A 22,221-nucleotide genomic window follows, 5' to 3' on the forward strand; every position below is an offset into this window, starting at 1 on the left:
CTTTCATCAGTCGAGTTCACAAAAAGGAAATTCTAATATTTTCTATTTTAATTTTCATTCTACATTATGTTGTCAAAATTAATGATGACTGAGCTGCCACACGAGCCAAAGAACACCCGAGTCATTGTTAAAGCCGTTTCAATGTAGCAATGACCAAACCGACCCATATAACAACCACAAAGTTGGAGTATATACTACTACCTCCGTAACTAAATATAAGACGTATTTGTAGTTGAAACTACAAAAACGTCTTATATTTAGTTCCGGAGATAGTATTAGATAACCAAGACATGTCGATACAAGAGAGAGAGAGAGAGAGAGAGAGAGAGAGAGAGAGAGAGAGAGAGAGAGAGAGAGAGAGAGAGAGAGAGGGGGGGGGGCAGGAAACCAAGATGATGATATTCCTGCAAGTTGCAAAACGGTGCAATCAACTTGATGATACTATACCCAAGACACGTAGATACAAGAGAGGTGAGGAAACCAAGAGGATGTCCTTGCAAGTTGCAAAAACGGCGTCAAGCAACATGCAAGTGGCGCTAGCTAGCGTTTGATGCTGGATGCAGCAACACTAAATACCTAGGTTATTACTCCATTCAGTAACTAAGTCAGGCATGTATGGTTCTTACCGGATAAACATATATACATGACGATCCCATCATCATATATGTGTATAGACTATAGACAGATTCTTAATTAGTTTATTAATATAGTAGATGGGTTCTTAATTGGTTAAGTAATTCCTCCGATCGATCAAGGAACCGAGCGGTTGAGGTCAGGAGCAGCACCATTTTGATGCCATCGGCAAATGTTACCAGCGACGGCAACGCGGCCGGGGCTGTGTCGCTTGGCGCCGACGACGGCAGGCAGGCCGGTGGCGTGCCTCCCTTGACTTTGACTCCTCCGCCGGTCGTCCCTCCAGTGGTGCTAACCTGAAGCTGGATGGGTATCCATTTCTTAATCGCTTTTTCTTTGTACTCCCTCCGTCCGGTTATTGGTCTTGATTACCGTGTGATGAGAGAGAAGTATTTTTTTCTACTTTAAAGTGCATTGGGAAGATAGAAATACACTCTTTTGTGGACAAATTTTGAAGCCAAACGCACACTCTTTACGGGACGGAGGGAGTATGCTTTGTCCCTTCATCTTCATTCGCCAAGACACGATTTTTGTGTTAGCTCAATTGGTAAGCTTCTTTTTTTTGTTAAGATCAGCAAGAGGTTCTGGGTTCGAACCAGCCTTTCTGCATTGCACACGCAGAGTACAAGTAACCAACAGAAACACTTGTCCAAAATTAAGCAATGGAAAACAATCCAACTGAATTTAAATCCTTTCTTTTTTACTCCTATATAGAAAGAAGTGGAAGGAAGAGTCGTAGCTGCGGGGCTCATCCATCCTAACAATCCAATCACCCCTGCACTAGTAAAACGAAATGAAATGGGAACAAGACATGTGAATTTGAGAAAAGCAGTTCACATCGCCATATTCGATCGGCTATCAGCCCCATGCTCATTTCCTCATCGCTATCAGTCCTGTACCCATCAGATCCCCTGCATGTTCAAAGCGAAATGGAGTTCATCCAAACCGGTCAGGTTACCAAGCTCGTCGATGGCACCAACTCAACTCATGGTAATATCCAACCAGACCAGGAGACGACTGGACCATGATAGTGGTCTGGACATAAAAAAATACTCCACTTGGTCTAACACCAATTTCTGCACACGCACTGAACCATGTCTGGTTGCACTGATCTACCCGAGAACATATTACAAATATTCCATCTCTGGATACTGTAAAATTACAAGACAAACGGTACCACAACATGTTCGCAGATTATCATCAGTGAGGATAGCAGCAAAAATTGAGTGGTTTAATACATTATTTTCGGTTGATTTTATCATCACACAAAGATCAAAAGAGCATAGCAACTAAGCTGAAATGGTGAACTACAGGAAGATTTATGTCAAAACATTTTTCAGCATCTTATAGCCAGGTTTTGGAACGAAAGGTTTACCTGTGGACTGTGGTAACCTATGTGAATGAACTTGTCGACACAATCTTCGATGTCATAGGCCAGCTCTCTCACCAGCGATATACATGCCTTCACTTGGACATCTGGATCATCTAGCATGGTGTACTTCTGGACCACAGCATGCATGCTGGTCAGCTCAGATTTGAGGGAGCGGATCTCGCGGCGGACCCCTTTCAGGCGGCCCCACTCACCAGCGAGCAAAGCGGCGAGCTTCACCAGCAGGGGACCCAACGCGCCCAGTGAATCTCTCTATTCCTTGTGTTTTGCACTCAATCTCCCGTTTGTGTGTGTGATGGGATGGAGAGGACTCAGACAAGAGGAACACAGATGACCAAGCAATAGGAGCATACCAAAGACCAGTTCCAAGCTTCTCCTTGTCTGGCATCTAGTGACAGGATTTTAAATGCACCTTACATCTACGAAGCTTACAGTCTGAATATAACTATGTCTTGACACTAGATTTATATCAAATTTGTTATCGCACACATTGATCCGAATTGCACCAAAATAGAAAGTCCATCTTAATAGTGGTCTGGACATAAACAAAGATCAAAAGAGCAGAGCAACTAAGCTGAAATGGTGAGCTGAAAGAATATTTATGTCAAACATTTTTCAGCAACTTATAGCCAGATTTTGGAACGAAAGGTTTGCCTGTGGACTGTGGTAACCTATGTGCTACAATCCTTGTCCAAGAAAAACGGTGTGCTATATATCTTAGGTACATTTAGTTATACTACGCGAAAATTTTCAGTATGGTGCATCTGTGGTAACGAATTCCTACAATTATGCAAGCCATGTGGTTAAAGTACTGTTAGGGCTGAAATATTGTGCAATCTTCAGTGTGTGTAAAATAATAGTGGAAACACTAAAGATACCAGAAAAAATGGGAACTACACATGTTACGTTTACGGAGGGAATGGTAAAAGCTAAGTCACCTCTTATCTTGTAGCAGATCTCTCAGCTTCGCAACAGATGTCATTTCATCCTAAATGTCGATGTCTTTTATGAATCATCTGGGAAAGGCACTTTTTAGACCACATCCTTGATAATCCTCTTTATATCCGGCTTCTGTGAGACTGATACAAAGGCCTGACAATGATAATGCCCCCGAATCTTGCGATAGACCTCATGCGCTAGAGTTGTTTTCCCCAATCCACCAAAACCAAAAATGGACAACACCCTGCGATGACGCTTGGTCGACCTGTCTCCTTCCATCATCCACTTGGCAAGATCGCCTCTTGGACCGTCAATGCCCACAAGGTGTGCTTCCTCTGCAGAAAGAGCAGACAGCCGAGGATCCACGGCTGCATGGTCAGAGGAGGTGCACCAGGCAATATCGTCCAGCTTGTAACTGCTCTTCAGCTCTTTCACTTGCTTGACGCGAGCCTTCAGATCGTTAATTTGGTTGGCGATTCCACGCCGAGACCCAAGTGTCTTTAGACGGCGAGCAGTCTTGCGAAAGAAGTCCTTGAAGCTTCCATGGCCCCCACCACTGCCAAGCTGGTGAATGAACTTGCCGACACAATCTTCGATGTCATAGGCCAGCTCTCTCACCACCGATATACATGCCTTCACTTGGACATCTGGAGCATCTAGCATGGTGTACTTCTAGACCGCAGCATGCAGGCTAGTAAGCTTGGATTTGAGGGACCCGATCTCGCGGCGGACCCCTTTCAGACGGCCGCACTCACTGGCGAGAAAAGCGGTGAGCTTCACCAGCAGGGGACCCAACGCGCCCAGTGAAGTGCTCACCACCGGCGCCATCGATCCCCTTCTCTCTCTATTCCTTGTTCTGCACTCCAGCTCTTGTTTGTGTGTGTGATGGTAGTGAGGGCAACTCAGACAAGCAGGAACACAGATGAAGGGTGGGTACCAGACCAGTTGCAAGATTTACCTTGGATCACTGGCATGTGCATTTGGTCAACACGCCTCACGCGCTGCTAGCATGTGCTGGAGCTGGGCCTGAGTAAGTTAATAACAACTTATGTCAGGTCACGATAGGTAGAGAGAGCCTCGTTAGCAGTAATGAATTCAGGTTAATTATAAAACTGAGGCAAAACTTTTGGCCCTCAAGCGTTCATCTCGATAGCCACTTGTACATATTATAGTTACACTTTGTTTTACGCGCTGGGTGCGCGTACGCGAATCTCATACAAGCATCATAGCTGGATTCAAACCTCGATTAGTCAACGGTGGCAACTGTACACTGGCATTTAGATTAGGACAGGGATGAAGGGCTAATGTGTTGACTTTTTCAGCACCTAAATTGGATTATTATTATTTTGGCTGAGATCACATATGTAAGCCTCTGCTTGCCTTTCACTTTTCGCCATCCAAATTCAACCCCTCTAGTCACCTTCTCTAAAAAATTGCTAGTGCATATCCACAGGCCCCCTATTTCAGATCCGGATTCGAACCGGGTCAACAAACCAAGATTGTTTCTGCTATGATGTGCCTTAGGCTGTTTTATGTTGCAGAAAATAAAACCAGCAGCTGTCTAGAGAGAGAATAGTGGTTTCAAAAAGTATTTTGTCAATACCTGTCGATGCATTTCGGCGCGTAAGCTACTCTGTTTGCGTGTGGCTGCAGCTCAACTACTGAAACAGACATAGATGGCGAGATTACGGCACAGCTTCATCCAATAGAAGAAACAGCTAAACCATGCGTGCCAGTTAAGTATTATACTTGTACGGGCCAGGCATGAAAAGAGCATTTCTTGACTGTACCGCCGATGTGCACATCCTTCTCAGCTGCATAAAACGAAATAATAGGAGGGTGAATACATGTAAGATGTATGTAACTGCTACTTTCTGGATTTACACCAAGCCCAGCAATTACCACAGCCTTTTTGTAACTTTTGTAAAAGCAATTGCGCTTATCATGTTGTTTGTACACGGGCGAGCAGGATATACATGTGTCACTTGTGAACAACAAAAAGGAACACTCGGGAAAAATCTAATCACTAATGATAGTGGTAACAGCATAGAGATCAACCACAAAGTGGCAAGTTGAACTATTTGCAAGAGATAGCTGATATATATAGCAGCCGATTCAAGAACCTGGCGGCTCAAGTGGAAATGTGGAATATCTCTAGGAGCCTCAGACGTCCATATCAACTCCATAATAAAGAACCTAAAACGTGGTGAACTTCATGCGCCTACCACTTTCTGTTCAGCAAGATAATGACATCCACCCAGTTGGAATAGCCAGTTTCAGATTAAAGTTAGCACTAAAAGCGTTCAAACGGCAACTTCACCCAGCATGACGCGCCATAGGCAGTAATTTTGCTTCATCTAGAACAAAACCAGCAGCTGCTTAGAGACAAAATTATGGAGCCAAAGATTAATGGGCAACACACATGTCGACACATTTCTAATCAAAGAAGATTAGCAAATCTCACCTCAGCTTGCACCAAACTCTGAATGCACGCTCAACCACCGAAACAGACATGGATGGCAGGATTAGGGGACATCATAATCATTGCACCTCCAAACACACACTCCATACAGAATTATAGAAGAAACATCGTAATCATTCCGGTTCAGTGGTTGCATTATACTTGGTTATTGAGCATGCCTGAAAGGAGAGTTTCTTGGTATGTTGGTTGGTCGATTTACCAGATGAAAGCTGCAGAAAAGCATGTAGCAGCAGCAGCAGCAGCACTTCAAATACTACTAGTACAAGAGAACAAACTGATGATAGGCCTTCAAACTTACTGCAAAGGTAGCCGGCCATCAGAATATTCTACAAGCTTTTGAGATGCCAAGGGTTGCTGCAAAGGTAGACGTTAGCCTTCTCGGTTGCATAAAAAGGAGCAGTATAAAAGACAGTAAAAGATGGATAAATTCATGTGTAGTTGCTGCCCAACTTTCTATGGCTTTACATCAGGACAGTGATGCAGGGTGACTGGCAATTGCAACACTTGCATAGATCTGAGGGCAGTAAACAAATATCCTGTTTCAGATATGTCATCCAGAAGAAGTTAAATATCTGAATATGATTAAAGTATGAAGACAACGAGATACATCGAAATCTCAGTCAGATAGCCGCAGATTATTTTGCAAAATAATAGTGATACTGAGGACTTGTTCTCTGTGGACAGATGAGATGAATATGGATGCATTGACTTGTGAACAAGAAAGGAACACCCAGGGAATCTAATCACTAATAAGCATAGTGATAACAACATAGAGATTATCCACACAGTCATGATATATCTGCAAGCGATTGATGATAATAGCTAACTCAAGAAGAGCAGAAAATATCTAGGATGATGTATGTTTAACTGAACCATTCAAACATTGTAAACACCAGGCCACATTAAACTAAATAAATGATGAGGACATGTAAAAAGTTGGGTAACTTCATGTGTAATTGCTGCAACTTTCTATGATCAGGACAATGATGCAGGGTGACTGGCAATTGCAACACTTGCATAGATCTGAGGATAGTAAACAAATATCTTGTTTGAGATGTCATCCAGAATCCAGAAGAACTTAAATATCTGAAGACGACGGGCTACATCAAAATTTCAGTCAGGCAGATTATTTCGCAAAAATATTAATGAGGTCTTGTTCTCTGTGGACAGATGGAATGAACATGGATGTGTTGACTTGTGAACAAGAAAATAACACCCAGGGAATCTAATCACTAATAATCATAGTGATAACAACATACAGTAGAAATTATCCACAAAAGCCATGATATATCTGCAAGAGATATATGATACTACTAGCAAACTCAAGAAACCAGAGACTAGAGAAGAAAATATCTAGGACGATATGTTAAAATGAACCACTCAACATTGCAAAGACCAGGCCAAATTGAATTAAATGAATCAAAAATCATCAAGCACATTGTTTGCTAGTACCAACAAAACAATTCATCACCTAAGTTCCAAATGCTCGATTCAGAATCACAGTGGACATCTCCCCTGTAACTAATATAGCAGATTGCTGCTCCTATGTACAACACCAATTCTGTTCTACAAATCGTCGTGTTTCCTTTCTTCTATAAATACATAAAAACATGAAACAGAAGCAATCAGCAACCTTTTTTTCTTTCGGTTCAGAGTTGAGGACTATCTCTGCACCATCGTGTCGGCGGCGTGGCCGTCTTCCAGCCTCCAGCTCATGCTCCGGCTTCTCGAGCCATGGCTGAACGCGGCGGAATGATCCGATGCCTCGGTCATCTCCTCAGGCCTCATTTGGGAGGACGAAGCGTGGGAGCCTGCCGAATGGCCGCGGCCAAAGCAGGCAAACATATTGCGGAAGACGCGCCTGATGGCGCTCCTCTCCGTCGACCGGCTCTGCCTCGACCCCCAGGAGATCCTCCTCGGCGCGCCGCCGTGGTTGAAACCGCCGTCCATCTCCGTGTAAACGACCGGGAGCTCCCTCTCCTCGGGCCTCCTGCCGCCGGCGAACCTCCCGACGGCGAACCCGCCTCCCGGCAGCCTCCAGATGGTCAGGCCCACGGTGGTCTCCTCCTCTGCCCCGGCGCTGGCGGCCTGCGACCGCGCCGCGGCGGTGTCGGTGGGCATCTCGTGGCGGCAGACGGGGCACGAGTTGCGGAGCTGCAGCCAGGGGAGGATGCAGTCCTCGTGGTAGATGTGGGCGCAGGGCATCTCCCTGGCCTCGGCGCCGAGCTCGAAGGGCTCCTTGCAGACGGCGCAGTGGCAGTCGGCGGCGACGTGGGAGGCCGCGATGGCGACGGTGGGCATGGACTCGACGGCCGCCTTGGACGCCGGCGGGGTCTCGCGCGCCCGGGTGAGCCCGCCGGCCTCGATCTGCGCCAGCTGGCCGAGTAGGCGCTCGAACCCGGACCCCATGAGGAAGTCCGACATGCTCTCCGGCAGCGGGCGGAGGCCCGAGCCCGCCCCGTCGTCGTAGAAGAGCTCGAAGCTGCTGGCCGCGGCGAGCGCGCCGTCGTCGCCGTCGCCGTTGTTGTCTTCCCCCGCTGCCCCCGCGCCGAGCGCCGAGCGCCGCAGCACGATGACCGGGTTGAACGGCGCGCGGTCGCCCCCGCCACCTCCTCCAGAGGCGGACGCGGCCGCGGCTGCAGCGGCACGGCGGCTGCGGCGGAGGCGGAGGTCGTTGGCGTGGTGCGCGCGCGGGCGGCGGAGGTAGGCGGGGGCCGGCGGGGTCCGCCGCATCTCCTCGAGGAAGCCGCCGCCGCAGTCCGGGCAGGCGACGTCGCCGCCCCCCTCCGGCGACGACGCGGCGCGCACGAAGCGGTCGCAGCTGTAGCACCAGTAGGACGCCGACGCGGCCGGAGACGAATCCATGGGCCTAGAAGCACGGCAAGAAAAGATCCTGACTTTGACTTCTTTTCCCCCCGAGCTCAGATCTGGCCGGCACCGGAGACGCAACGCTCCTCCGTTCTCTCCCTTGGCCGGCGGTTACGCCTGACCCGATCCGGCGACGTAGAAGAGGAGTGCGTCGGTCGGATCCCTTGACCGGCGGCGAAGGTGGATGAGAAGTGTTGGGAGGAAGAGGAGGTGTTCCCCCTGTGAAGGGAGGGCTGGTTGTTGGGGAAAGCCGGGAAGGAATGGAGGAGACGGTGGGGTGGGGGAGGGAGGGGGTTTTAACCGGCGGGCGACAAATCAAAGCGCGTGGAAACGGAAGCGGGGAGGAAATGGTGGTGGTGATGGTGGTTTATTGCTGTGGGGAATGGGGAGTGAGAATGGCGTGGCGGTCGGTCTCCGACGCGGCTTCGTCGCCGTTTCTTTTCTTCTTGTCGTTCGTTGCCGGAATTGCCGTCGAGGAGAGGAGGCCACCGGATGGATGATGGGTTTTGTTGGTTCCGTTTGTACTACGTCCATTTGGTTTGGCGACAGACACGGTTGCGCCGGCCGGACGGGCGGTCGGTCCTCTCCTCCTCCCAACACGCAATTCCTGGCGGTTTCGTACGTACGACTAGTGGATGCCTCTCCTTTTCCCATTTTTAGCTGGAAAAAGGTCTTCTTGTGTTTGCTCCTTGTTAAAAGCTCGCACCTAATACTACTCTTCGTATTAAAAAAGAACAATGCTCATGTATTCCTTTTCTGAAAAAGCTTTTCGATCTATTCACCGTCAATCACGACAGTACAACGAACGCCAGGAATAATAATAAAAATTAAATCCAGTTCCGTTCCGTAGACCATCTGGCGACGACTACAAGCGCTCAAGCAAGCTGAAAAGCACGCCGCCATCATCGCCCTTCACTCGCCGGACCCGGGCAAAGATGTTGTAGTAAATAGTCGGGAAGACGCCGTGCTATATGACCAGCACACCAGAACAGCAACCGCCGCCGCCGATAATGGCGCATCATTGGTCATGACATCAACAAGGAGACCTTGTCCAAAGGTTGGCAATTCCTTTAGAGCAAGTTCAGATGATTGCTCGGTAACTCATAGTTGGGCTCGAGAGCTTTATGCATTGCCAAAAGTTCTCAAAGAGTTGCTCTTTGAAGAGCATAGTACGATCAAATTTGTAAGGTGTGTTGGGATTGGGGGGGGGGGGGGGGAGGGGGGGTATTGTTTATCATTGGCTTCTATGGTAGATATGGTGGTTTACCTTGTGGCAGATGTCATATGCACATGACATATGTCTTTTCAAAATTTTGTGGAACATCTAAAAAGTATGGTTTATTTAATTGTTGTAAACTGAACAGTGCAAATGGACTCGGGAGCACAAAATCCACTTTGGATAGTTGTCTATCTACAAATAAAAACTATACATACAAAGATATTTTCTTTCAGGGATATATTCATATTCGCTGAAGCAATGAATCAGACTTTTGGATTTTTTTTCTTCAGGTTTTCTTTTTGTAACTTTTATAGTTTCCTAAAAACAAAAAGAATATTCATCTGCTAAGCAGGGGAAATGTGTTTGTGAATTCTTCAAGTCATCCTGGAATAAAAAATGGCCTGGCCTTCATTTTCCCCAAAACAAAGAAAAGTAGCCTCTTCAGCAAGACCTCTTCATGTTGGATGCTTTGGGTCCATCCGTCCAAATCCCAGCCAAAAGCAATTAACCTCCCGATTAAGCCAACTAAAAACGTGGCTTATAGCAAACCAAAGCATAGGGATAACCTCCTCCTTCCACATGCCTTCCTGTGAATGAAAGCGACAAAGCCAAAAAAGTGATTAAGAAACGGATAACCATCCAGGCTGGACACGCCACACCAAGGATTAGGCAGCTTACCTAGCGTGCTAGCGCCACCGGAGGGGACGGAGGAGTCAAAGTCAAGGCTGGCGCGCTACCCTGCCGGCCGGCGTCGGCGGCGACCGACGGCGACGCGCCAGTGACACAACCCCGCGTCGCCGCCGCTGGTTGAGTTTTCCAGCGGGATGGAAAATTTCAATTTCAAAAAAAAAAAACTTCTTCTGTCACGCACGGACGCCCACACACGGGAAGATGCCGGTGATCTTTTGCGGATGCCCGAAAGTGCGTTGGCGCCAAGAAAACTTTAGGCGTGATCGACGCGTGCTTAGAGGGTGCTTGGATCCAAAAGACTTATTTTAGTCTGACTAAAAATAGTCTTTTTAAAAGGCTAAAGTTTCAAGTACCCCTACTAAAATATGGATTAGTCCTCTCTCTCCTCATTTAACTCATCTCGTTTAACACATGCGAGTTCTGGATTGAAGGGTTTGGAGGATAATAAATGCTCATTAACTTGATTTTAGTCTTTTTAGTATTTGGATCCAAGCATGGATGAGGCTATCAAGTTTTAGTCTCACTACTTTTAGTCATGAGACTAAAACGTATCCAAGCACCCTCTTAGTTTAATCGGTGGAGTACATTAACAGTGATTGAGAACAAGACAAGAGTGCTCTCGCTGTCTGGCTTCCTACATCGGAGGAACTGATTCAACCAATTAATAATCTATTCTATTTATATCAACCAACCAATTAAGAATCTGTCTATATCTTTTTTTCTAGAGAATAAATATACCGTGCGGAGGCGTACCAAATTCGCCGAGACACAACGCCTTTCGACGTGCAACGGCACAACCCTAATCGGAGGGGATAGCAATCACACCACATCAAAGACCCACAACTACGACGATGCAAACCTGCCTTGTGTCGGTGACAAAGTACATTGTGTCCCATAGGCACATGCCCGCCACAACAACCAAAGCAACACATCAATCAAGCCTCGTTAGCTTGCTGAAGCTGACGAGGTAACCAACTCTAGCTTTGTCTAAGGTAGACTCCATGAGTATCCCGACAACGCCTCCAAAGAGGGGACAACACCATGCCGCCGCCGCTACATGGCCCGAGGAACCGAACCTAGCATTCCCCCAGGTGCACGGGGAGGGAATTGACATGGCCGTGACAACACCTCCATGGAAGAGACGGCGCCGACAAGCGTCATCGTTGTTCGCATCAGCAGGGCACCGAGCATGGATTTCTCTTCGGCTAATCCACACAGCAGGGAACACCTCCGTGCCTCTCAGGCTAGCCGCGCTGTCGTGCGATGGGAAACCTTGCCCCCATCGACACCTCGGAGCCACACCGGCCCCAAATGACTGGATACGCCACTCCATGAAACCAACGAAGCACCTCGCTCCCACCTTCCCCAGAGCCAACGTGGGCTTCGCCGGTGGCTTCTCAAGTGGAGGCGAAATGAGAGGGAAGGAGGAGTGGAGGGTGGCGGTGCGATTTAGGTTTCCCTGTGTCATCAGAGGAGGAGCGACATTGGTGGAGGGGAGGGTGTCGTCTAAAACCACAAATATCAGTCTTTTGGTCAATTGTTTATATCTATACACATATATTGTCGACACGTTCTTTTCTTTAAGCAATATGATCAACAAGTATGGACGTATTATAGATGATACACACTCGTGCGTATCTGAGGACAAAAAGTATAAACGTACTTGTATCAGGCAAGGACCACGCATGTGGTTAACCACTAATCAGGCCGCGCGGCCGGCGCCATGCCTGCTTGCTTGTTTTTTTTTTAAAAAGGAGGATGACCACCGGCCTCTGCACCTGGATGATGCATGCGGCCACTTTATTAATTATTCTTACAAGACCTTACAAAGTCATACAACAGCAAGACTAAAGCCACCGTCTAAGCAACAACTGTCGCTACACCCATCCAATTGATGAAGGGGCGCTGATGGCCTGGGCCTAATACCAAACAAAACTTTATGCTGTCACTTTATGATTTGCATGTGATGTTTGTCATGTTTACATCTTATTTGCTTAGAACGACGGTAGCATAAATAAGATGATCCTGTTGGAAATATGCCCCAGAGGCAATAATAAATGGTTATTATTATATTTCTTTGTTCATGGTAATTGTCTATTATTCATTCTATAATTGTATTGTCCGGAAACCGTAATACATGTGTGAATACATAGACCACAACGTGTCCCTAGTAAGCCTCTAGTTGACTAGCTCGTTGATCAACAGATAGTCATGGTTTCCTGACTATGGACACTGGATGTCATTGATAATGGGATCACATCATTAGGAGAATGATGTGATGGACAAGACCCAATCCTAAGCATAGCATAAAAGATCGTGTAGTTTCGTTTGCTAGAGCTTTTCCAATGTCAAGTATCTTTTCCTTAGACCATGAGATCGTGCAACTCCCGGATACCGTAGGAGTGCTTTGGGTGTGCCAAACGTCACAACGTAACTGGGTGACTATAAAGGTGCACTACGGGTATCTCCGAAAGTGTCTGTTGGGTTGGCACGGATCGAGACTGGGATTTGTCACTCCGTGTGACGGAGAGGTATCTCTGGGCCCACTCGGTAATGCATCATCATAATGAGCTCAATGTGACTAAGGCGTTAGTCACGGGATCATGCATTGCGGTCCGAGTAAAGAGACTTGCCGGTAACGAGATTGAACAAGGTATTGGGATACCGACGATCGAATCTCGGGCAAGTAACATACCGATTGACAAAGGGAATTGTATACGGGATTGACTGAATCCTCGACATCGTGGTTCATCCGATGAGATCATCGTGGAACATGTGGGAGCCAACATGGGTATCCAGATCCCGCTGTTGGTTATTGACCGGAGAGGCGTCTCGGTCATGTCTGCATGTCTCCCGAACCCGTAGGGTCTACACACTTAAGGTTCGGTGACGCTAGGGTTGTAGAGATATGTGTATGCGGAAACCCGAAAGTTGTTCGGAGTCCCGGATGAGATCCCGGACGTCACGAGAGGTTCCGGAATGGTCCGGAGGTAAAGATTTATATATGGGAAGTCTTATTTTGGTCGCCGAAAAAGTTTCGCGCTTTACCGGTATTGTACCGGGACCACCGGAAGGGTCCCGGGCGTCCACCGGGTGGGGCCACCTATCCCGGAGGGCCCCATGGGCTGAAAGTGGAAGGGAACCAGCCCCTAGTGGGTTGGGCGCCCCCCCATGGGCCTACCCCCATGCGCCTAGGGTTGGGAACCCTAGGGTGGGGGGGACTTCCCCCTTGCCTTGGGGGGCAAGGCAACCCCTTCCCCCCTTTGGCCGCCGCCCCCCCATGAGATCCCATCTCTAGGGCTGGCGCCCCCCCAGGGGGCCTATATAAAGGGGGGGAGGGAGGGCAGCAACCTACAGCCTTGGGCGCCTCCCTCCTCCCCTGCAACACCTCTCTCTCTCTCTCTCTCTCGCAGAAGCTCGGCGAAGTCCTGCCGGAGACCCGCTACATCCACCACCACGCCATCGTGCTGCTGGATCTCCATCAACCTCTCCTTCCCCCTTGCTGGATCAAGAAGGAGGAGACGTCGCTGCACCGTACGTGTGTTGAACGCGGAGGTGCCGTCCGTTCGGCACTCGGTCATCGGTGATTTGGATCACGGCGAGTACGACTCCGTCATCCACGTTCATTGGAACGCTTCCGCTCGCGATCTACAAGGGTATGTAGATGCACTCCTTTCCCCTCGTTGCTAGTATACTCCATAGATGCATCTTGGTGAGCGTAGGAAAATTTTAAATTATGCTACGATTCCCAACAGATCCCTCACTAAAATTTCAAGAGATGTGTTCCCCATAAATGTGCACCGTTGCGAAGGTTCGTTGTTTCGAAGCACCACGTGATGATCGGGTGTGATAGATTCTAACGTTCGCATACAACGGGTGTAAGCCAGATTTACACATGCGAAACACTTAGGTTGACTTGACGAGCCTATCATGTACAGACATGGCCTCGGAACACAAGAGACCAAAAGGTCGAACATGAGTCGTATAGTAGATACGATCAACATGGAGATGTTCACCGTTGATGACTAGTCCGTCTCACGTGATGATCGGACACGGTCTAGTCGATTCGGACCATGTATCACTTAGATGACTAGAGGGATGTCTATCTAAGTGGGAGTTCATTAAATAATCAAATGGACTTAATTATCATGAACATAGTCAAAAGGTCTTTGCAAATTATGTCATAGCTTACGCTTTAGTTCTACTGTTTAAGATATGTTCCTAGAGAAAATTTAGTTGAAAATTGACAGTAGCAATTATGCGGACTGGGTCCGTATACTGAGGATTGTCCTCATTGCTGCACAGAAGGCTTATGTCCTTAATGCACCGCTCGGTGTGCTGAACCTCGAGCGTCGTCTCTAGATGTTGCGAAACATCTGACATACACGTTTTGATGACTACGTGATAGTTCAGTGTGTAATGCGAACGGTTTAAAATTGTGGCACCAAAGACGTTTTGAAACGTCGCAGAACATATGAGATGTTCCAAAGACTGAAATTGGGATTTCAGACTAGTGCCCACGTCAAGAGGTATGAGACCTCTGACAAGTTTCTTAAGCCTGCAAACTAAGGGAGAAAAGCTCAATCGTTGAGCATGTGCTCAGATTGTCTGAGTACTACAATCGCTTGAATCGAGTGTGAGTTAATCTTCCAGATGAGATAGTGATGGTTCTCCATAATCACTGCCACCAAGCTATTAGAGCTTCATGATGAACTATAACATATCAGGGATAGACATGATGATCCTTGAGCAACTTGCGATGTTTGACACCGCGAAAGTAGAAATCAAGTAGGAGCATCAATTGTTGATGGTTAGTAAAACCACTAGTTTCAAGAAGGGCAAGGGAAAGAAGGGGTACTTCATGAAACGGCAAATCAGTTGCTGCTCTAGTAAACAAACCCAAGGTTGAACCCAAACCCGAGACTAAGTGCTTCTGTAATGAGGGGAACGGTCACTGAAGCAGAACTACCCTAGATACTTGGTAGATGAGAAGGCAGGCAAGGTCGGCAGAAGTATATTGGATATGTTGGAAATATGCCCTAGAGGCAATAATAAATGGTTATTATTATATTTCTTTGTTCATGGTAATTGTCTATTATTCATGCTATAATTGTATTGTCCGGAAATCGTAATACATGTGTGAATACATAGACCACAACATGTCCTTAGTAAGCCTCTAGTTGACTAGCTCGTTGATCAACAGATAGTCATGGTTTCCTGACTATGGACATTGGATGTCATTGATAACGGGATCACATCATTAGGAGAATGATGTGATGGACAAGACCCAACTGAAGCATAGCATAAAAGATCGTGTAGTTTCGTTTGCTAGAGCTTTTCCAATGTCAAGTATCTTTTCCTTAGACCATGAGATCGTGCAACTCCCGGATACCGTAGGAGTGCTTTGGGTGTGCCAAACGTCACAACGTAACTGGGTGACTATAAAGGTGCATTACGGCTATCTCCGAAAGTGTCTGTTGGGTTGGCACGGATCGAGACTGGGATTTGTCACTCCGTGTGACGGAGAGGTATCTCTGGGCCCACTCGGTAATGCATCATCATAATGAGCTCAATGTGACTAAGGCGTTAGTCACGGGATCATGCATTGCGGTACGATTAAAGAGACTTGCCGGTAACGAGATTGAACTAGGTATTGGGATACCGACGATCGAATCTCGGGCAAGTAACATACCGATTGACAAAGGGAATTGCATACGGATTGATTGAATCCTCGACACCGTGGTTCATCCGATGAGATCATCGTGGAGCATGTGGGAGCCAACATGGGTATCCAGATCCCGCTGTTGGTTATTGACCGGAGAGGCGTCTCGGTCATGTCTGCATGTCTCCCGAACCCGTAGGGTCTACACACTTAAGGTTCGATGACGCTAGGGTTGTAGAGATATATGTATGCGGAAACCCGAAAGTTGTTCGGAGTCCCGGATGAGATCCCGGACGTCACGAGAGGTTCCGGAATGGTCCGGAGGTAAAGATTTATATATGGGAAGTCTTATTTTGGTCGCCGGAAAAGTTTCGCGCTTTATCGGTATTGTACCGGGAGTGCCGAAAGGGGTCCGGGGGTCCACCAGCCCCGGGGGGCCACATGGGCTGTAAGGGGTGTGCCTTGGCCTATATGGGCCAAGGGCACCAGCCCCAAGAGGCCCATGCGCAAGAGATAAGAAAAAGGGGAGAGTCCTAAAGGGGGAAGGCACCTCCGAGGTGCCTTGGGGGGGAAGGACTCCCCCCTGGCCGCACCCTTCCTTGGAGGAAGGGGCAAGGCTGCGCCCCCCCTCTCCCTTGGCCCTATATATAGTGGGGGGAAGGGAGGGCAGCAAGATCTAAGCCTTGGGCGCCTCCCTCCTCCCATGCAACACCTCTCTCTCTCTCGCAGAAGCTTGCGAAGCCCTGCCGGAGAGCCGCTACATCCACCACCACGCCGTCGTGCTGTTGGATCTCCATCAACCTCTCCTCCCCCCTTGCTGGATCAAGAAGGAGGAGACGTCGCTGCACCGTACGTGTGTTGAACGCGGAGGTGCCGTACATTCGGCACTCGGTCATCGGTGATTTGGATCACGGCGAGTACGACTCCGTCATCCACGTTCATTGGAACGCTTCCGCTCGCGATCTACAAGGGTATGTAGATGCACTCCCTTCCCCTCGTTGCTAGTAGACTCCATAGATGCATCTTGGTGAGCGTAGTAAATTTTTAAATTATGCTACGATTCCCAATAGTGGCATCATGAGCCAGGTCTATGCGTAGTTACTATGCACGAGTAGAACACAAAGCAGTTGTGGGCATTGAGTTTGCCAAATCTTCTTGCCGCTACTAGTCTTTTCTTGTTTCGGCGGCATTGTAGGATGAAGCGGCCCGGACCGACCTTACACGTACTCTTACGTGAGACAGGTTCCACCGACTGACATGCACTAGTTGCATAAGGTGGCTAGCGGGTGTCTGTCTTTCCTACTTTAGTCGGAACAGATTCGATGAAAAGGGTCCTTATGAAGGGTAAATAGAAATTGGCAAATCACGTTGTGGTCATACGTAGGTAAGAAACGTTCTTGCTAGAAACCTACAAACCACGTAAAAACTTGCAACAACAATTAGAGGACGTCTAACTTGTTTTTGCAGCAAGTGCTATGTGATGTGATATGGCCAGAAGATGTGATGAATGATATATATGATGTATGAGATTGATCATATTCTTGTAATAGGAATCACGACTTGCATGTCGATGAGTATGACAACCGGCAGGAGCCATAGGAGTTGTCTTTATTATTTTGTATGACCTGCGTGTCATTGAATAACGCCATGTAAATTACTTTACTTTGTTGCTAAACGCGTTAGCCATAGAAGTAGAAGTAATCGTTGGCGTGACGACTTCATAAAGACACAATGATGGAGATCATGATGATGGAGATCATGGTGTCATGCCGGTGACGAAGATGATCATGGTGCCCCGAAGATGGAGATCAAAGGAGCATAATGATATTGGCCATATCATGTCACTATTTGATTGCATGTGATGTTTATCATGTTTTTGCATCTTATTTGCTTAGAACGATGGTAGTAAGTAAGATGATCCCTTATAATAATTTCAAGAAAGTGTTCACCCTAACTGTGCACCGTTGCGAAGGTTCGTCGTTTCGAAGCACCACGTGATGATCGGGTGTGATAGATTCTTACGTTCGAATACAACGGGTGTTGACGAGCCTAGCATGTACAGACATGGCCTCGGAACACACGCAATACACTTAGGTTGACTTGACGAGCCTAGCATGTACAGACATGGCCTCGGAACACGGAGGACCGAAAGGTCGAGCATGAGTCGTATAGAAGATACGATCAACATGGAGATGTTCACCGATCTTGACTAGTCCGTCTCACGTGATGATCGGACACGGCCTAGTTGAACTCGGATCATGTTTCACTTAGATGACTAGAGGGATGTCTATCTGAGTGGGAGTTCATAATCAGATGAACTTCATTATCATGAACATAGTCAAATAAGTATTTGCAATTTATGTCATAGCTTGCGCTTTAGTTCTACTGGTTAAGATATGTTCCTAGAGAAAATTTAGTTGAAAGTTGGTAGTAGCAATTATGCGGACTGGGTCGGTAAACTGAGGATTGTCCTCATTGCTGCACAGAAGGCTTATGTCCTTAATGCACCGCTCGGTGTGCTAAACCTCAGTGTCGTTTGTAGATGTTACGAAACATCTGACATACACGTTTTGATGACTACGTGATAGTTCAATGCGTAATGCTAACGGTTTAGAATTGTGGCACAAGAGACGTTTTTGAAACGTCGCAGAACATATGAGATGTTCCGAAGACTGAAATTGGGATTTCAGACTAGTGCCCATGTCAAGAGGTATGAGACCTCTGACAAGTTTCTTAAGCCTGCAAACTAAGGGAGAAAAGCTCAATCGTTGAGCGTGTGCTCAGATTGTCTGAGTGCCACAATCGCTTGAATCGAGTGGGAGTTAATCTCCCAGATGAGATAGTGATAGTTCTCCATTGTCACTGCCACCAAGCTAGTAGAGCTTCGTGATGAAATATAACATATCAAGGATAGTTATGATGATCCTTGAGCTATTCGCGATGTTTGACACCGCGAGAGTAGAAATCAAGAAGGAGCATCAATTGTTGATGGTTAGTAAAACCACTAGTTTAAGAAGGGCAAGGGCAAAAGGGCTACTTCATGAAACAGCAAGTCGTTTGCTGCTCTAGTGAAGAATCCCAAGGTTGAACCCAAACCCGAGACTAAGTGCTTCTGTAATAAGAGGAACGGTCACTGAAGCAGTACTACCCTAGATACTTGGTAGATGAGAAGGCAGGCAAGGTCGAACGAAGTATATTGGATATACGAATGTGTACTTTACTAGTACTCCTAGCAGCACCAGGGTATTAGATACTGGTTCGGTTGCTAAGTGTTAGTAACTCGAAATAAAAGCTGTGGAATAAATGGAGACTAGCTAAAGGTGAGATGATGATATGTGTTGGAAGTGTTTCCAAGGTTGATGTGATCAAGCATCACATGCTCCCTCTACCATCGAGATTTGGTGTTTGCGTTGAACATGATTGGATTATGTTTACCGCAAAACGGTTATTCATTTAAGGAGAATAATGGTTACTCTGTTTATTTGAATAATACCTTCAATGGTCTTGCACCTAAAATGAATCTCGATCGTAGTGATACACATGTTCATGCCAAAAGATATAAGATAGTAATGATAGTACCACATACTTGTGGCACTGCCACTTGAGTCATATTGGTGTAGAACGCATGAAGAAGCTCCATGTAAGTGGATCTTTGGACTCACTCATTTTTGAAAAGATTGAGACATGCGAACCATGTCTATAGGTATATATGCATGAAGAAACTCCATACAGATGGATCGTTTAGACTCACTTGATTATGAATCACTTGAGACATGCAAATCATACCACATGGGCAAGATGACTGAAAGTCCTCGTTTTCAGTAAGATGGAACAAGAGAGCAACTTATTGGAAGTAATACATTTTGATGTACGCAGTCCAATGAGTGCTAAGGCATGCAGTGGATATCGTTATGTTCTTACTTCACAGATGATTTGAGTAGATGCTGAGAATATTTACTTGATGAAACACAAGTCTGAATTATTGAAAGGTTCAAGTAATTTCAGAGTGAAGTTGAAGATCGTCGTGACAAGAGGATAAAATGTCTGTGATATGATCATAGAGATGAGTATCTGAGTTACGAGTTTGGCACACAATTAAGACATTGTGGAAAGTGTTTCACAATTAATACCGCCTGGAACACCATAGTGTGATGGTGTGTCCGGACATCATAGCTGCACCCTATTGGATATGGTGCATACCATGATGTCTCTTATCGAATTACCACTATCGTTTATGGGTTAGGCATTAGAGACAACCGCATTCACTTTAAAAGGGGCACCACGCAATTCCGTTGAGAGGACACCGTTTAGAGAAACCTAAGTTGTCGTTTCTTAAAAGTTTGGGGCTGTGAAGCTTATGTGAAAAAGTTTCAGGCTGATAAGCTCGAACCCAAAGCGGACAAATGCATCTTCATAGAATACCCAAAACAGTTGGGTATACCTCCTATTTCAGATCTGGAAGCAAAAGTAATTGCTTCTAGAAACGAGTCCTTTCTCGAGGAAAAGTTTCTCTCGAAAGAATTGAGTGGGAGGATGGTGGAGACTTGATAAGGTTATTGAACCGTCGCTTCAACTAGTGTGTAGCAGGGCACAGGAAGTTGTTCCTGTGGCACCTACACCAATTGAAGTGGAAGCTTATGATAGTGATCATGAAACTTCGGATCAAGTCACTACCAAACCTCGTAGGACGACGAGGATGCGCACTACTTCAGAGTAATGCGTGATCCTGTCTTGGAAGTCATGTTGCTAGACAACAATGAACCTACGAGCTATGGAGAAGCGGTGGTGGGCCCATATTCCGACGAATGGCTCGAGGCCATGAAATCCGAGATAGAATCCATGTATCAGAACAAAGCATGGACTTTGGTGAACTTGCCCGATGATCGGCAAGCCATTGAGATAAATGGATCTTTAAGAAGAAGACGGACATGGACGGTAATGTTACCGTCTATGAAGCTCGACTTGTGGCAAAGAGTATTTTCACAAGTTCAAGGAGTTGACTACGATGAGTTTTTCTCATCCGTAGCGATGCTTAGGTCCGTCGGAATCATGTTAGCATTAGCTACATTTATGAAATCTGGCAGATGGATGTCAAAACAAGTTTCCTTACCAGTTTTCGTGAGGAAAGGTTGTATGTGATACAATCAGAAAGGTTTTGTCGATCCTAAGGATGCTAAAAGGTATGCTAGCTCCAGCGATCCTTCCATGGATTAGAGCGAGCATCTCGGAGTCAGAATATACGCTTTGATGGAGTGATCAAAGTTTTTGGGTTTATACAAAGTTTGTTAGAAACTTGTATTTACAACAAAGTGAGTGGGAGCGCTACAACATTTCTGATAAGTATATGTGAATGACATATTATTGATCCGAAATGATGTAAAATTTCTAGAAAGCATAAAGGGTTGTTTGAAAGGAGTTTTTCAAAGGAAGACCTCGATAAAGCTACTTACATATTGGGCATCAAGATCCATAGAGATAGATCAAGACGCCCGATGATACTTTCAAAAGACAGCACACCTTGACATGATTTTGAAAGAGTTCAAAATAGATCAGCAAAGAAGGAGTTCTTGGCTGTGTTACAAGGTGTGAGTATTGAGTGAGACTCAAGACCTGACCACAGCAGAAGATAGAGAAAGGACGAAAGTCGTCCCCTATGCTTTAGACGTAGGCTCTATAGTATGCTATGCTGTGTACCACACCTGTAGTGTGCCTTGCCATGAGTTGGTCAAGAGGGTACAATGGTGATCCGGGAAAGGATCTCATGACAGCGGTCGAACTTATCCTTAGTACCTAGTGGATTAAGGAATTTTCTCGATTATGGAGGTGGAAAGGAGTTCGTCGTAAAGGGTTACGTCGATGTGAACTTTGACACTAATCCGGATGACTCTGAGTAGTAAACCGGATTCGTATAGTAGAGAAATTATTTGAAATGGCTCCAAATAGCGCGTGGTAGCATCCACGAGATGACATAAATATTCGTAAAGCACACGGTTCTGAAAGGTTCAGACCCGTTGACTAATAACCTCTCTCACAAGCATAACATGACCAAACCAGAACACATTGAGTGATAATCACATAGTGATGTGAACTAGATTGTTGACTCTAGTAAACTCTTTAGATGTTGGTCACATGGTGATGTGACCAGTGAGTGTTAAATCACATGGTGATGTGAACTAGATTATTGACTCTAGTGCAAGTGGGAGACTGTTGGAAATATGCCCTAGAGGCAATAATAAATGGTTATTATTATATTTCTTTGTTCATGGTAATTGTCTATTATTCATGCTATAATTGTATTGTCCGGAAATCGTAATACATGTGTGAATACATAGACCACA

General features: G+C 46.4%; 1 protein-coding gene and 1 pseudogene across 1 annotated transcript; both read right to left on the bottom strand.

Annotated features, from left to right (window-relative positions):
* Window positions 1-1,113: 1,113 nt before the first annotated feature.
* On the bottom strand, window positions 1,114-6,313 carry LOC109764673 (disease resistance protein PIK6-NP-like; annotated as a pseudogene).
* A 517-nt stretch (window positions 6,314-6,830) lies between these two features.
* LOC109764669 (probable E3 ubiquitin-protein ligase RHC2A) lies at window positions 6,831-8,768 on the bottom strand. Its single transcript, XM_020323464.4, has one exon. The coding sequence runs from the start codon at window positions 8,307-8,309 to the stop codon at window positions 7,107-7,109; it is 1,203 nt and encodes a 400-aa protein (XP_020179053.1). The 5' UTR covers window positions 8,310-8,768; the 3' UTR covers window positions 6,831-7,106.
* Window positions 8,769-22,221: the final 13,453 nt, after the last annotated feature.

This window comes from Aegilops tauschii, chromosome 1, assembly GCF_002575655.3.
Source record: "Aegilops tauschii subsp. strangulata cultivar AL8/78 chromosome 1, Aet v6.0, whole genome shotgun sequence".
Taxonomy (NCBI): domain Eukaryota; kingdom Viridiplantae; phylum Streptophyta; class Magnoliopsida; order Poales; family Poaceae; genus Aegilops; species Aegilops tauschii.